Genomic DNA, 14,952 nt, shown 5'->3' with positions numbered 1-14,952 from the left:
AGATGGTGAACAACCAGACAAAGGAAAACATTCCAATAATTTGGATCACAGCGGAAACGCCAAGGTGAGTCCTTTCATACATTTTTTTCTCTAATCTGAGTTTGCGATGATAGGAGCTGTCAAATTATCATACTTCATTCACAGTCTAAACCTTGGTTAGATCTTTCATTAAACTGTAATAGGTCAAATCAGGGCATTAGAATTTGTACAGCGGAAGAAAAGCACCGCTGTTTCTATGGAGCGTGTCGAGGCCTGACTATTCATCTTGTATATCTTGTGCAGTATTGCTATAGTTTGCCAGAGAGCTCACATCTGCTACCTACAGTTATTGAACCGTGTCCAAATCATATAATCAGACCAGGAATCTGTTTTCATAAAAGCCAGAACTTGTGTTGAGTAAAGTTATTTCTCTAGCCGTGTCAGATGAGCACACTAAGATCTGCCAGGTAAGATCTTTGTGTCCTATAGGTAGATCAAACACAGATCAAAGTGACTCACTTCAGCATTTCTCTTCTGTACATGGAAATGTTCCTTTGTCTCCTGTCTGACCACACCGCTGTCATTGCACCTGTGTTTCTATTAACAACTGATGGGCAGGAAATATAGTCTTTGACATCATAGAGCCAGATGTGGGACATGCAAGTTTCAGCCCACGCAAGGCCTGTGCAATCCAGTGTTGCTGAGTGTGATGAACATATTTTTGTCACTAGGTAATAATGATGTATCTTGAGGCTGTAAATCTTCATGCACTGTTTTAAAAAAATGAAACACATATTTGACTATAGTTTGGATATCATGAGCTGGAGAAGGTTTTCGTGGTCACACTGTGCGTGACCCTGACACTGTGACTGTTCCCTGGCAGATGCAATGCCTCCGAGATCAGGACGCTCTGATCCCTGGGCCTCGTGGGAATTTGCCCAAGGTGTGTGCTGTAGCAGTGGCTGCCATAACAATAGGAAGCATCATATTCCTGTCTCCTGAAAGGTTATTTGGCTGGGTTGCCATGGTAATACTCATGGTGACCCTCGGCCCTCTGCTTCACGGGCTCTATCTGCTGGCTGAGGAAATGCTGAACCATTCAAACACAAGGTGAGGGATCAGCAAATGACAGATTGAAGCATTCAATGTTTGTGCTCTGGTCTGCCTTTGATATATCTCCACAGAAACATTTTGTTTGTGTGACCTTTCTTTGTGTTGATTTCGAGCAGTTGTAATTGTCAAATGATCAGCGACTGTAATATTCAGTGTTGTGTCTTGGGCAAACCTACATACAATCAAAACCCATTGCTGCTGTTCCTCTCAGCTTGGTTTAGTGTTTTATTAGTCATTTCCAAAAAGAAACAGTAAAAAAAATCCTGTTCATTACCTGTCCAGCAGCAAACCATGGAACGAATCTGACAGGTTGATGAACAGGTTGATGAGCATGTTGATGAACACTTAAGAGCCAGGTATTTTTTCAAGAGTTTGGGAGGACCAAGAGCAAAAAGAGGACAGTTTGAACTACAAAGCTTTTGCTTCCAAACTCTCCCTATGTAAGTGCGTAAAGAAATGTACAAATAATGATGTTTGATGATGTGTGATGATTTAATCTAAGAACTGTGAATTCACCAGTCCAACAGTTCCTGATCAGACAGCGTTTTATTTTATCACCAGGTATCGCGGCAGACGATTGCTGAGCCGTTTAGTGCCTGCCTGTTTTGGAGGGGGGAGGACTCTGCTGACTGCAGGGCTGGCAAGCCTTCTGCTCTTCCTGGTTGGACAGCCTCTGCCACACCAAGAACAATGCTGGAAACTCCTCGTCCTCGCCTCAGTTCTTTACACACTGTTTAAAAGCCTGGGAGTCCTGGTGAGATCCACACCTGGCATACAGCAGCATTGAAATCCTGTCACATCCACTGTAGTTGTGTGTAGCAGCCCTTAGTCATTTGTAATAATATGAAATACGGAACATACAAACATAGAAAAGCAGCAACACAGTCTTCTCTGCCAAAATCTCTGATAAGTGCCTACCTGATGGTTCAGGCAGCAAAAAAAGCTAATGCAGATCCAACACCAAGACCTTGAGTTACGAAGCAAGTTCTGTATAATACATTACCAAACACAGTGTTTAATGTAATTAGTATAAATAAAAGAAATAAAATATATAAAAAATAAATAAATACAACAGCATAAAATTCTAAAACTAGAAAGTGTAAGAGGATAGTGTGGTATCACAAAAGGGCTATACAACAGTATAAAACACTAATGACACAATGACCTAATAAAAAAAGCAGATTTTTTTAGCTGAAGCTAAAATGTACAACTTTAAAGTCTGTACTGTCTCAGACTGGATGAGATCTGCAGTAACATTCTCTCTTTTCATCAGCTGTGTCCTGAATAAGCTGTAGCTGTTAAACTGAACTATTTGTTAAACCATTGAGGAGAACGTTGCGAAAATCTCTGGAGGACACAAAGACACGAGTGACTTTCACCGGTCTGCCTTAGACATGAGCTCTCTGACTCTGCTCTGTTTTCATTTTTAGCTGTGATATCTGAAACAAAGTTCACCTCCAATGCAGTTTAATCTTATGCTATGGCCCAGCCAGTAATCCAGCTGCTCTGCCTGGCCTAGCTCCAGATCTGAGACACCCAGTGACCCCTGTCCCATTAAAGAATCAATGGTGTCAATGGGAGTGTGTATGAGTGAGGACAAGTCTCCGAGGACAAGTCTCTGAGGACAAGTCTCTGAGGACTGTCTCACAAACTGGTGTTTTGTCAGATTGGGCCCTGAGGCAGTTTTCTACGGTCCTGTACTGACACATTAGAGGGGCAAGTGCATTGTTCTTCATAATATTTCTGTCTAGTCCAAGCACCCGACACTGTTCATTCATAAACTGAATGCCTCAAACATACGCAGAGCCCCGGCCTATGCTAACACAAGCCAGCATCTCTGAGACACACTGCCTGAGTAGGTAACAAAGCAGTTTAACTAATAAATACTAGATTAAGTCAACCAGTGAATGACATGGTAAGTTTACTGGCATGTTCCCAGCATTAAAACCGTTGTTGTAGATCTACAGTTACTTTCTTTTGTATCTGAAAGTGAAACCATAAATATTTCAGTCAGCTTTAAAGGAGCTCCTACAAAGAAATCCTACAGTTTAAAATTAGTTATGCTTTAATTAGTAATGCCTGCTGTTGTTCTAAACTTTGGCAGACCTGGTCAGTTCAGACAGTTCACCTTTATCATGCTGTTGTTTTTTTTTTTTTTTACAACTCCCATTACCAAGGAGTTACACTTCAGACTACAGGGTCCCTTTGGATGAACACTTCCTGAAGGATCAGTTGATTGGAATTGATACAGAACTTACTGAGTAAAAATAGACTCAAGCTACATTTTCGTCGGCAATGGCCACTGCACTCATACTGCTTTTGTATTATTTGGTATAATTTCGCTCACTCTTCTTTCAGATGTCAGATGTAGCTCTCAAGCTTACAGCATCTAGCTGTCTCTGTCTTTTGCTTTTATCTGTCTCAAAATATGTGTAGGAAAGGGCAGGCTGGGTGCAGGGATGCCCTTTTTTTTACTTTTGCCTCCTGGGCAGTGGGGAGGTGCTGTGGCATCATTCCAACTGTTTCTGTGGTCCAAGTGCAGGGTCCGTCAGAGGTGGAGCTGTCAGACATCTGTGAGAGGAGGAAGATGAATGTGGCCCACGGCCTGGCCTGGTCCTTCTACTTGGGATACTTACAACTGGTGCTGCCAAGTCAGTAATAAAAAACACACATGAATAAATTATAGCTGTTGGGTTTATGCTCTTTGTTTTTATGTTACACACCCATCATTTGAGTATATGAGCTTGTAGAACTAGCAGATAAGGCTGCTTTTAGGATATCCTTAACCCTCACATTGTGTTCACCCCCCCCCCCCCCCCCCCCCTCTCTTTTAAATGCTCTTAAATGAACAGAAAACACATTAATCACCACCAAAAAAATGTTTATTCATCACTCTTTAGCTGTGAACGATGTCTCAGAGCAGTGGTTAACATGAATAACTGCAGTGAAAATACAAATAGGCACTGAAATGTATTCCAAAATAAACATGTAATGTAAAGAAGAAATGGAAAACCCATGAAGCCCGCCATGAAGTGTGCGTGTGTGCATGTGAATTCATGCACATGAGTGATATTTAACACTCAGGTCAGAGTGGGCCTTACATTTGCAGCATCTCAGGCTTGTTTTGTTGTCTGTAGGGCCACAGAGCTCACAGCACTTCCTTTTCAGACCCAGGTAGGCTTGGAGGTCTACCAGGTCCAATTCTCTTCAGGTGTCCCCAAATACACGCTTCCCCTTCGGATTCTTCACCTCCAGTGTAATTTCATCAATGGACTCTGGTAAAAAAGAGATGGAAGCTGGACTTGATGTCATTCAGTCGAGATGTTGCATACCGTGTTGGCCCTGGCGTCATGTTTTCCACTCTCACTCTGCTTCTTCTGTCCTGGGGCGATGAAGACCACAGCAAGTCTCCTCTCTTGGACTGAAATGTCTCCACAGGTGCCGCTCCCTCTCCATTTGTTGACTGGTCAGCCTCCTCAAAGTCTGGAACCAAATCTGTGTTGTCTTCCACTTCCAAGACATCCTCCTCTATCTCTGGTTCAACTTCATAGCCCTCTTCATCTTGTTCTAAAATCTGGTCCAGAGCCTCTCTGACAGATAACGCTACGCCTACGCATTGTGCTCAGAGTGAAAGGAGTGCAAGGCGATCAGCTGATCAGCCTGGAAGGTGTGGTTCAAGTGGGGCGGGGGGGCACAAAAGCAAGAGATGGATTCATCAGGAAGTGGGGGGATCAGCAGGGAAAGAGATGTGTACCCACAAAACGCAATGTTCAGTCTGAAATGTGGGGTGAGTGTGTGTCTGTGTTGGGGTGGTGTGTATGGGGATGCCTTCTCATCTGATGGATGAATATAATCGAGATGCCCATTCGTCACCTTTTGACCGGGAACACCACAGACATGACAAGGTTGACTGAAACCCTGTGGTGATCATCACTTTTATTTGTTCAAGTGCACAGTGTGGAGGATATCCTTGAGGCAATCAGATGTGAAACACAATATTTATGAGTGTTAAGTGTTAAGTTGTAAATGGGTCAGATCTGAACACAACAGGAAGGTTAAAGCTGTAAAGCGATGTATAAGCTGTTAGCATTCAAGCTTACGCTCCGTTAAAGCGATTCAACAGATATGAATGAATGTGAATGATTAATGATTAAGCTGTGTATATATTCTCAGATTTGGAGGACTCCATCATATCATTTTGTGCCAGCCATCGGTCCACCACTCACCTCTGGGGCCGCGGCTCAAGGAAGCTCCTCATCCTGGTTCCTCTAAACGCCAACATCTCTCACAAACTGGAGGATGAAGACAGCAACATTCACTTTTATGACAACTTGCCAAACAACGAGATTGACAGAGCAGGAGTCCGGGGCCGGGTCTACAAGCACAGCGTCTACAGAGTAATGGACGAGGACGGGAAGGTAGGTGGGAATTTGAAATAACAGAGCGATAGCTTTGCTCTAAAACGATGAGACCTAGAGTTAATCATTTTAAAATATCTGTATCCGATCACCAGTAGATACCAAGACAAACATTTCTCACGTGGTGCAGACTGAAAAGATTCTGTCAACATGAAATAAGGTGATCACAGAGCTTGCTGTGCGATAATTCGACTCAATGGCGGCCCTCTTATTGTCATTTTGGGCAGAGAGTGTGCTGATATTTCTGCTTTGATCAGATTTGTAAAGAGCACTCAGCTTCACTGTGACGCACAGAGAGAGTCACAGTGACAGACTCAGGGGACTGTTTCTGTATATCTTTTTAATATTTCAGCCCGTCAGGGTGCTCTATATTCAATGTTTTTGATGTGATTGTACTCAAACCTGGCTCTGTATTTGAGTCAAGGGAAAAGAGGTTTGGGACTGTTAAAAGTATCGTGTGTTTCATGTCAGACCAAAAATAGCCAGCAGTTATTTCAAAGTGATTACAGGAACAGCAGCTCGATTTTACTGGTGCAGTCGTTATTCAGAATAAAATGATGATGGATCTTTACTCCAATGCATGTTTGAGGTGCTTTTTATTTGTATGATAATAGTTATATAAATGAAATGATTATTTCACTGTGAAACGGTTGGCTATGTTGGATCCATGTGCCGGCTGTAGTTATTTTATAAAATGTAATGCACTAATTGTCCTTTTCACTGTTGAGTCATCTAATGGCTGTTGTACTAATTATTCACATAACTGCTCATTCTATAAAATGGCAGAAATGAGTGATAAATGGCCACCAGAGAGTTCGTGACAAAATCTTCAAAGGTTTCTAGCCATCAGTCCAAAGTCCAAAGGTGTTCATGTTACAAGAATATGAATGAGAGAGAACGAAACCAGTGAAATGTTGGAGGCTTTGATGAAAAATAATTCATGAAATAACTTAACTTTTTCAAAATAATTTCCAATAATCAGCACATATTTTCCTTTAAACAATAAAAGCATTTCTTTGAGCAGCTAACACTGATATTCTCCATTCAGGTAAATGCACTGGTAACATATACACACTGATGAGCCAGAAAATTATGACCACTCACCGGTGAAGGGAATCATGTCGATTATTTCATATCACTGATGCACACAAGTGTCAGGGACAGAGGGCGAGTGAGCAGTCTCATCATCCTGATGAAAGTGAATGACAGGAGCCAAACTGGGATGGAGTGACTCTGCAATAGCAAGTTGCCTCAGTCAGCAGCTGTGAGTGCCAACCAACAAAAGCCAAAGGAGAGGTAGACTATGAGCCAGAAAAAGGATTCTGGGTGCTGAAGGCTCGTCAATGTGGAGGGAAGGTGATCCCATCTGGTCTTAACCCACTGAAGAGCCACTTAAATGAAATGGTTTTTGTCTCTAAATGAGACCGTCACTTTTGACTAAGGTTACACTTTCCTCCTCAAATAAACAAATAAATAACAAATAATCGTGGGGGGTGATTGTTCGTTGCTGTTTGCAGATCTAAAATAGACCCTACTTTATGAACAAATGTGACTGAGACTTAACTAAACTATTATCATAAACACTGACAGGTGACCAAAGTAAAGGTTACAGGATTATTATTCATCGCTACTACTTGAGTAACACTTTGAATTCATGGTTTTATTTTACTTTTACATTGAGTCATTTGGCTGAGGCGTTTATATAAAGTGACATATAATTGAGGAATGTTAATGGTAGAATCACTGATAAGAAATTATATCAGCATAAAGGGGAGCAGTTTTTTTTTTATCATTAAAGCTGCACAAAATCTTTACCAGTAAAGAGTTTACCTTCCGTGCACAGTGTGAATACCACCTCCTGGTTAAACCTGAGAACACACAAGTGGAGGCCTGATAAATCGTAGTACAGTAACAGCACCATCTACCTGTAAAATATGATAATCAAACATTTCTTCTGCTGAAGCACCACGAGTTTTAAAAGGATTATCTGTTCTGGATATGCATCTGTCTCAGCGCATGTGTATGTGCGTGTGTGTGCGTCTGTGTATTAGCAGGCCTCTGACTGTGTGGTGGAGTATGCGACGCCTTTGCTGACCCTCTACAACATGTCCCAGCTGAGCAGTGCAGGTTTTGGGGAGCCTGAGCGCAGGCAGCAGGTCTTGCTCTTCTTTAGGACCCTGCAGGAAATCCTGGACAACTCGCTAGAGTGCCGCAACCGCTACAAACTCATCCTCCTCAACGGTACAAAGACAGCCAAATGTGTGTCTGTGTGTTTGTGTGAGGGGAACACATCTTAGCTTCTCAGCTTCCTCACAGAACTGACAGTCTTTTTGAAAGGAATGTATTTTTAAAAAGGTTTTGTGAGCGTACGGCAGGAACAGTTTCGGTCATTACTGCTAACTTCTGACTGCTCCTCTTACCACAGCCTCATGTGATTGCAGTGACAGAGCCAGTTTCACAACACTTGCTTCTCCAAATTCTTAGATTATAACCTCAATAGCTGACAGTGACAATGATGAGGCAGCATGCTCGAACATATCACGTTTTCCTTTTCCTCTAGATGAGCATGAGGAAGACCCTCACTTCCTGTCCAAGGCCATCCTCAGACATGTTCAGCAGCAGGAGAAAGAGGAGTTCTGCCTCACCCCGCCTCCTTTGCAGGAGATCGATCATCCATTAACAAGTGCTTCTGGTACCCTGCCAAGTGCCCCTCTGTTCATGAAAGGCGAGTGGCACCAACCTGAGCCAATGAGCAGAGAGCCCACGCTCATGTTCAGCCTGGACAAACCTCAACCTCTGAAGGAGCCCGTTGAGGACACTGACCATTACCAGGGACAGACATGAAGAAATGCTTCAGAAACAACTGATGTATTCAATGTCTGTCATACTATATGATTCCTATACTGAACTGATGGATAGGGAATTATAAATATCAGATAAGATCAGAATTAGAAATAATTTTTTTGCCAGGTATGTGTAAACAGGAATTTAGACAAGGGAAAGACAAAAATAAAAACTAAAAAAGGAATTATCTATATAAATATATATACATATATACATTGATACATATATATATATATATACATACATACTGAGTAAGCATCATCTGCCTGTGTCTGAATTCATATCTGAAAATATCAAATAAATACAAAAGAACTGTCCAAGAGTTTCTTTTGACCTTTTCTATCTGAACAGTTTGGTTATTGTCTGGTCACAGAGGCTGAGTCTTCCTGACCACCAAGAGGATCCACTATTGTGCATAATTGAAGCTGTAAAAAATACAAAAGAAAATAATATGTTCAGATCTTTATTGTTGTTTGTTGTTGTGTGTGTAAACTGAAGTGCTGACACTGAAACAGCATTTGTTCAGGTGGAAAAACACCAGACAGACTGCCCATCTGGCTTTAGTCTGGAGGTTGCAAACTGACTTTCAGTTAATATATAGTTAGATTAAGAAGCCCGACAGGAACAAAGGTTAGATATTGTGTTCTTCAGTTAATGAACAGAGGGAGTGTGGCGTCAGGTACTCGAAAAATGCAACAAACTCTGCAAATATGCTTATCAAAGGCACGAAGCATCAAGTTTTAATAGTTTTAATGTGAACTATAAGGTTTTGAAGACTGAAGGTAAAAGAGAGATTGGTTATAGGTGAGACAGGTGGAGAGAGAAAAACAAGAGGAAAGCTGTACAGGCAGCAGAGCTCAGATAAGGACGTGAGTTGGAAGAATGCGATGTACAAGAGTGTGTTCTATGACTGCGTAAACAAAAGCAGTCACAAGACACCTGATACCACACCCTATCTGCCCAACACACACTCACACACACATGCCTCACACCTCATGAAACAGCTCAGTGAGGTTGCATCAGATACATTAACAGGGCAAAGGGGAGAAGGAAGAGGGATCTGATCCAAAACACACAACTGCATTAGCAATTCATTCAGTTCAACAGCACATATGCAGATGAGCGCTATCATGTGCAAATGGAAATCCAACAAAGAAACATTGTTTGAAGTAGAATAGTCTTGGCAGGTCGGCACTGACATGATGGAAGAAGCTCTGCTGCACAAACTGAGTTGAGACACAAGAGCTTTCTCCCTTCCTTTGCGTTTCAGTGTTATGGGCATTGCCACCTTTTGGTCCTCGGAAACAGTCAGAGGAGGCAAACAAAAATATTTTATTTGGTAGCTTTTAAAAAGAATACACATTTGGGCAGAGAAGCACAAAATGGCTGAACAGTTGTATTATCATAGGATAGAATGAGGGTACATCACTCAATCCTTTATCAAACACAAATGTAAATTAAAAGGGGGGTTAAAAGACAAATGTTAGAAAACTATTGTTAATGTGGTAATGAATCCAATAGGTTCAGCGTTCTTATGCCTTGGTCCTGCAGAACACTGATAATTCACAGCCATTAACCAGATGTAATGGTCACATGGTTTGATAACTCAATCTGAACAGTCTGCTTTCTTTTTCAGATCTAATTATCTAATTATCAAATCAAGCAGGTTTCAAGTGGACAAATGCACAAACTTTGAAATGTTCCAGTGTAATAACTGACTTTCTGTTCCCCTTCTCATTTTACTGTAAGTGGAGCACCTCTGTTTATTCCGGGAAACCAAACAGGTCATATCTGATAAGTTTTACACCTATACTAGATTTTGGTCAGTAATAATTTCGCAACACAGCAGGACGCTTCAGCTCTAGTAGCCACATTCAATAATTTGTGCCGCTATGCTGTTATGTAAGGATTTCAAAAAACAACGCTCACTTTAACGGAAGATGTGAGTTTATGCAGTGGCCACAGCGGACAGGTCCGACCTGTTCTCCATCAGGGGACACCACATCCCAGTCAGCTGACATCAGCTGACACTGATGTTGATGGATGGATAAAGACACACCACTGTTCCCATGTCTCCACAGAGCCGGACACTGGATCCACTGAATCCGTACACCTTGAACATCTCAGCGGCCTGAGCTGTTCATCTGCTTCAATCCATGGGCTTGTTGGATGACAACCTGATTTCCAAGATTTCATGAAACATCAAACTTTGATCGTCATCTTTGAATGTTATCAGCTGAATAATGTTTTTATGTGTCTGGGGTGAGGGTGAACAAAGATTTAAATTACTTTTACTTTTACTTCATATTGTATCCATTAGATCATAAATGAAAGTGGTGACTATTTGGTGGTACATTCTAAAATACCAAAACTGTATGTTTCATGGCATAACACTGTAAATAATACATTTCTTGATGAGTTATAACATTCACTGAAAGTTTTTAGTTGCTACACTTTGTATAGGGAGATGTTTTTTCTCCCCCATATTAGAATTATTTATAGGAAACTTAACTCGCTTTAACCTCTTGTAGCAAATCCAACTGAATCCCTGAAGCGACTGTTTGTGGACTAGTTGCACAAATTAATAATGAAATAATACTTTGTTTATTATATCATTCCTTCAAAAAAGTTGCCTGGGTGTGAAGTCGAAAGTTTTTATATTGGAAAAACATTTAACACATCTTAAGATGACTCATAAATCTATCAACACAAACACAAAACACACTTATTGTGTGTCTGAGTGTGGAGTTTGTTGCTCAGACAGGGTGTTGTCCACTGTGGGCGCATTCATGGAATCCCTTTAAATATTATGTCCAGACAGAGACAGAGTCAGAGTTGACCCACTTCATTCCTTTTATTTGACAAAAGACCAATCTGCTCCAGGACGAAGAAGCTCCCTGTTGTCCTTTGGTGCACAAACCAAACACCCCCTGATAACCAGGAGCAGACCAGGTTCTCAGGTTAGCTGCTGCTGGGTTTGCTCTGAATAACATGTATGAACAATAGATGTATTGGGATTACAGCTCAAATATCTTCAACGATTATTAGAAAGGAACAAGAACTCCTGGAGGAAAAATGAAGATGAAGGTATTTGGGAGAAGAGAGTAGACAGTTTAGCCCCAAGTCAGTCATAAATATTGCTTAACTGAGAGAAATTGCACACAAACACCTAAACCTAAACCTGCTTTAAAAGACCAGAAGAATAATAAAACATAATTACATTTGGATTAAATAAAAGAGATTTTAATTACTATTCCTTTGACATTTCTCAGATATAAATAATTTAGTTGTAAAATGTACATGTTCTTTATGATACATCATCTGAGGTCATGTTCCATCAGATGATGTTCCTGGTTAGAAAAGCATACGAGTTATGTCACATACCAGTAAGCCTATTTCTGGTGTATTCATTTAATATTCCAGCAAGGCTGACATTTTGTGAGTGTTTCTGCGTGTATGTAGGGGTTAACATCAGGTCTAGACAGGTGGTATGAACCCCATCTTAGTCAGAGTGAGTCACATGACATTCAGACACGCTCACACCTGGCGGAGTGTTGGAGGTGTATCCACTAAACGCAGGGCCGCACGAACCTTCTGCATTAGTTGTTCAAGATTAGTGTGCAGACATTCTCACCACCATGGAAAACATCCATAATGTTTTAATGAACAGATAATAACGTAAATAGGTATTCATTTTATTACTGAGAAAAAAAAGAGATTCATCAAATGATCTGGTTTAAGATGCAAAACTTGGCTTTTAGTCTTTTTTTTTTTTTTTTTCCAAACCTGTTTTCATTCAGGAAACGAAAAAAGAAATATTGGGAAATGACCGAATGCCTTTTAAAAAAATTTAAAATATGAAACTCCTCAGAGATATTGGTGGAGAGATTTTATTACATCTGTAAAGATTCCAGATAGACCAAACACAACACTCACTCCAGTACCAGCTACAAGTCCACATCAGGAGGGCCGATGGGTATGTATGTATGTATGTATGTGTGTATGTATGTATGTATGTATGTATGTATGTATGTATGTATGTATGTATGTATGTATGTATGTATGTATGTATGTGTGTATGTATGTATGTATGTATGTGTGTATGTATGTATGTGTGTATGTATGTATGTATGTATGTATGTATGTATGTGTGTATGTATGTATGTATGTATGTATGTATGTATGTGTGTATGTATGTGTGTATGTATGTATGTATGTATGTATGTGTGTATGTATGTATGGGGCTGAATTATGGACCATCTAGAAAAAACTTCTTGTTAAAGTTCCAGAAGCATCCCTGAAGTGTGTCTGCTATTCCTTTCACTTGTCTGGTATCAGGATTAAAACAGGAGAGAAGACAAAACAAAACACACACATACAGGTACCTCTTCTTTCCTAACTTCTGTACAGGGTGAGGGGACAGAAGAAGAAGTGGCACACGCCTCACTCTTCTTGAGAAAGCTCCTTGCTGTGACATCACAACGTCCAGCCAGTCACATTCAGACCAGAGCTGTCGTCACACGAACTTACCATCAAGGAGGAAGTATCTGTCAGAGGCACTGCAGGGGAATTACAGGGTGCGCTCACTAGCTGACCGATGTTAACCTTGCGTGTGACTTTCTTTTTTGCTTTGTCTTTAACCTACCGTTCTGCGTACATTTCACTGAGGCACAACGAACACGTTATCAGAGCACGAGGAGGAGGAAAACGTTTTCAATTATTATTACACTTTGAACATACAGTACCGGCCAAAAGTTTGGACACACTTTCCTATTCATTTGAATGAGAAGGTGTGTCCAAACTTTTGGCCTGTTCTGTATTTGTAATGTTTATAGTTTCTTCCCAGTGTGTTTGTTGTTATGCTCCTAAACACGAGCCAACTTTTTTAAAGCCAAATTAAATTCTCACGAATCTTCTGATTGGTTTCTTTTCTCTTTGTTTCGGTGACATGTACGACACCGACTATTTGGATTAGTGTAGTAAGTTGTATTATATTCTCTATAAAACTGAAATAATAATAACATGCCTGTAATGCATCTTTACTATCTGTAACTTTGGAGTATTTTGGCTCATGTCTGTGACCCGACAGGAAAATGAAGGCGTCCGCCTGAAGCCTGATGGACGTGCGGTTCTCATCTGCGCTGCAACAACCGCACATGTTGCGTGAGCTCAGGAACTTTCTTGGCCCCGCCCCTCCCAGCTGATGCAACCGGCTGCTCACCGTGTATAAAACGCAGCGCCGCCCACCACCGGCTCACTCAGAGGGATACATGGAGGAGAAACACCGAGGCCGCTTGGAAGAGACACCGGAGCCGACCGAACAGGACCCAGGATGGACTATAGCCCGGCACTGCTCTTCGGACCCGCAGCGGCCGTCACAGAGGAGATGAAGAAGAGAAAGAGTCCGTCCCAGAAATACTTCTCCCCGGGACAGCAGAGGAGCTCAGCCCGGCGGGGCAGCGTCGACAGCAACGACGAGAGAGACGGCCCTTCCTGTAAGAGTTACATCTATTGTTTTCACTAATCAGCTGCTCACCCGCTCCGCTGTCTGACGTGAGATCAGCTGATGGCGGCCTCAGCCAGCTCTCAGCGGGCTGTCAGGAGATGCTGGCTCTTATTCTGACCTGCTGCTGGTCTTTCCACAGGCTCGGAGCTGGAAGAGCGGCTCCTTCAGCGGGATGTGATCCGTCAGATGGAGCGCTGCCTGACGGAGGCCAAGGCCTCCACCCTCCACTGCCAGGTGCTGCTGCTGCCCTCCCAGGTGACCGCCAAGGTGGGCCAGGACGTGGTGCGCTCCTCAGCCGATGAGCCTTGTGGGCTCCGCGGCGCCGCCATCAACGTCTATGTGGAGTGCAAGGACGGCCTGAGGACAGTGGGCAGCATCTTCCCGGACCAGAGTGTCACACCCACGTTTGAACTGTCTGTGATCCTCAAGGCAGACACCCGTGGCAGCTGGCCGCCATTCAAACACATGTTTGAGAGCACCAAAGTGCTGAAGCTGAGACCAGAGTACCGGCTGGTGAAGAGGAAGCTCTACTCCTCTGCCAGTCCCGTCATCCATGATTCCCAGTAGGGGTGAAGCTGAGAGTGTACACCCGTTTGACTGTTTACTTCTGTGTGTCCCAGTGCAAGCCCAGTGTGGCCTGCACTGGAAAATGCTGGATTGTCTGTGTTGAATTAGGAAGTTGTCGGGTTGTCTGTATGTATGAATGTCTTAGAGGTAAATCTGATTGTTAAACCGTGTTCATATTGACTGCAGTGTTTTGCACAGAACAGCTGAATGTGAATGTACACTGTAAACATGAGTGTCCTCTGAGGGATGGGCGGGTCTCACTCCTGAGGGGTGCTGTGCTTTTGCTACTGTTGATCACCATTGTTATTTATGAGACATTAAAATAAACAGTTTAACCGTGACTACCTGCATCAGTGGGCTTGGCTCCTTTACTGGGTAATTCCATGACATGTCTGTGCTCAGCACACATTGACATCTGCTGGCCCTTGTGTTTTGTTTAGAATTGACAAAAACAAATTACCCAGCATTCAGTGTGCTACACTTCCCCCCTCAGTGAACCCATTTAGAACAGTTCGTGACATACAT

At 42.2% G+C, this 14,952-nt stretch overlaps 2 protein-coding genes across 4 annotated transcripts; both read left to right on the top strand.

Moving 5' to 3' along the window:
• On the top strand, window positions 1–8,665 carry sting1 (stimulator of interferon response cGAMP interactor 1). 2 transcript variants are annotated; one of them, XM_029512569.1, is made up of 7 exons: window positions 1–64; window positions 863–1,089; window positions 1,654–1,846; window positions 3,635–3,743; window positions 5,266–5,510; window positions 7,565–7,751; window positions 8,071–8,665. In XM_029512569.1, the coding sequence occupies exons 2-7, from the start codon at window positions 863–865 to the stop codon at window positions 8,352–8,354; spliced, it is 1,245 nt and encodes a 414-aa protein (XP_029368429.1). In that variant the 5' UTR covers window positions 1–64; the 3' UTR covers window positions 8,355–8,665. The 2 variants fall into 2 exon arrangements, with proteins under 2 accessions (XP_029368429.1, XP_029368428.1); XM_029512568.1 differs by having other exon boundaries at window positions 7,562–7,751.
• Window positions 8,666–13,600: 4,935 nt separating this feature from the next.
• Window positions 13,601–14,768, top strand: LOC115050121 (DNA damage-inducible transcript 4-like protein). Of its 2 annotated transcripts, none has more exons than XM_029512863.1 (2): window positions 13,601–13,849; window positions 13,982–14,768. In XM_029512863.1, the coding sequence occupies exons 1-2, from the start codon at window positions 13,687–13,689 to the stop codon at window positions 14,425–14,427; spliced, it is 609 nt and encodes a 202-aa protein (XP_029368723.1). In that variant the 5' UTR covers window positions 13,601–13,686; the 3' UTR covers window positions 14,428–14,768. The 2 variants fall into 2 exon arrangements, with proteins under 2 accessions (XP_029368723.1, XP_029368722.1); XM_029512862.1 differs by having other exon boundaries at window positions 13,604–13,849; window positions 14,000–14,768.
• The last annotated feature ends 184 nt before the right edge of the window (window positions 14,769–14,952 follow it).

This window comes from Echeneis naucrates, chromosome 10 (assembly GCF_900963305.1).
Source record: "Echeneis naucrates chromosome 10, fEcheNa1.1, whole genome shotgun sequence".
NCBI classification, from domain to species: Eukaryota; Metazoa; Chordata; class Actinopteri; order Carangiformes; family Echeneidae; genus Echeneis; species Echeneis naucrates.
This window is presented reverse-complemented; position numbering and strand designations above follow the sequence as displayed.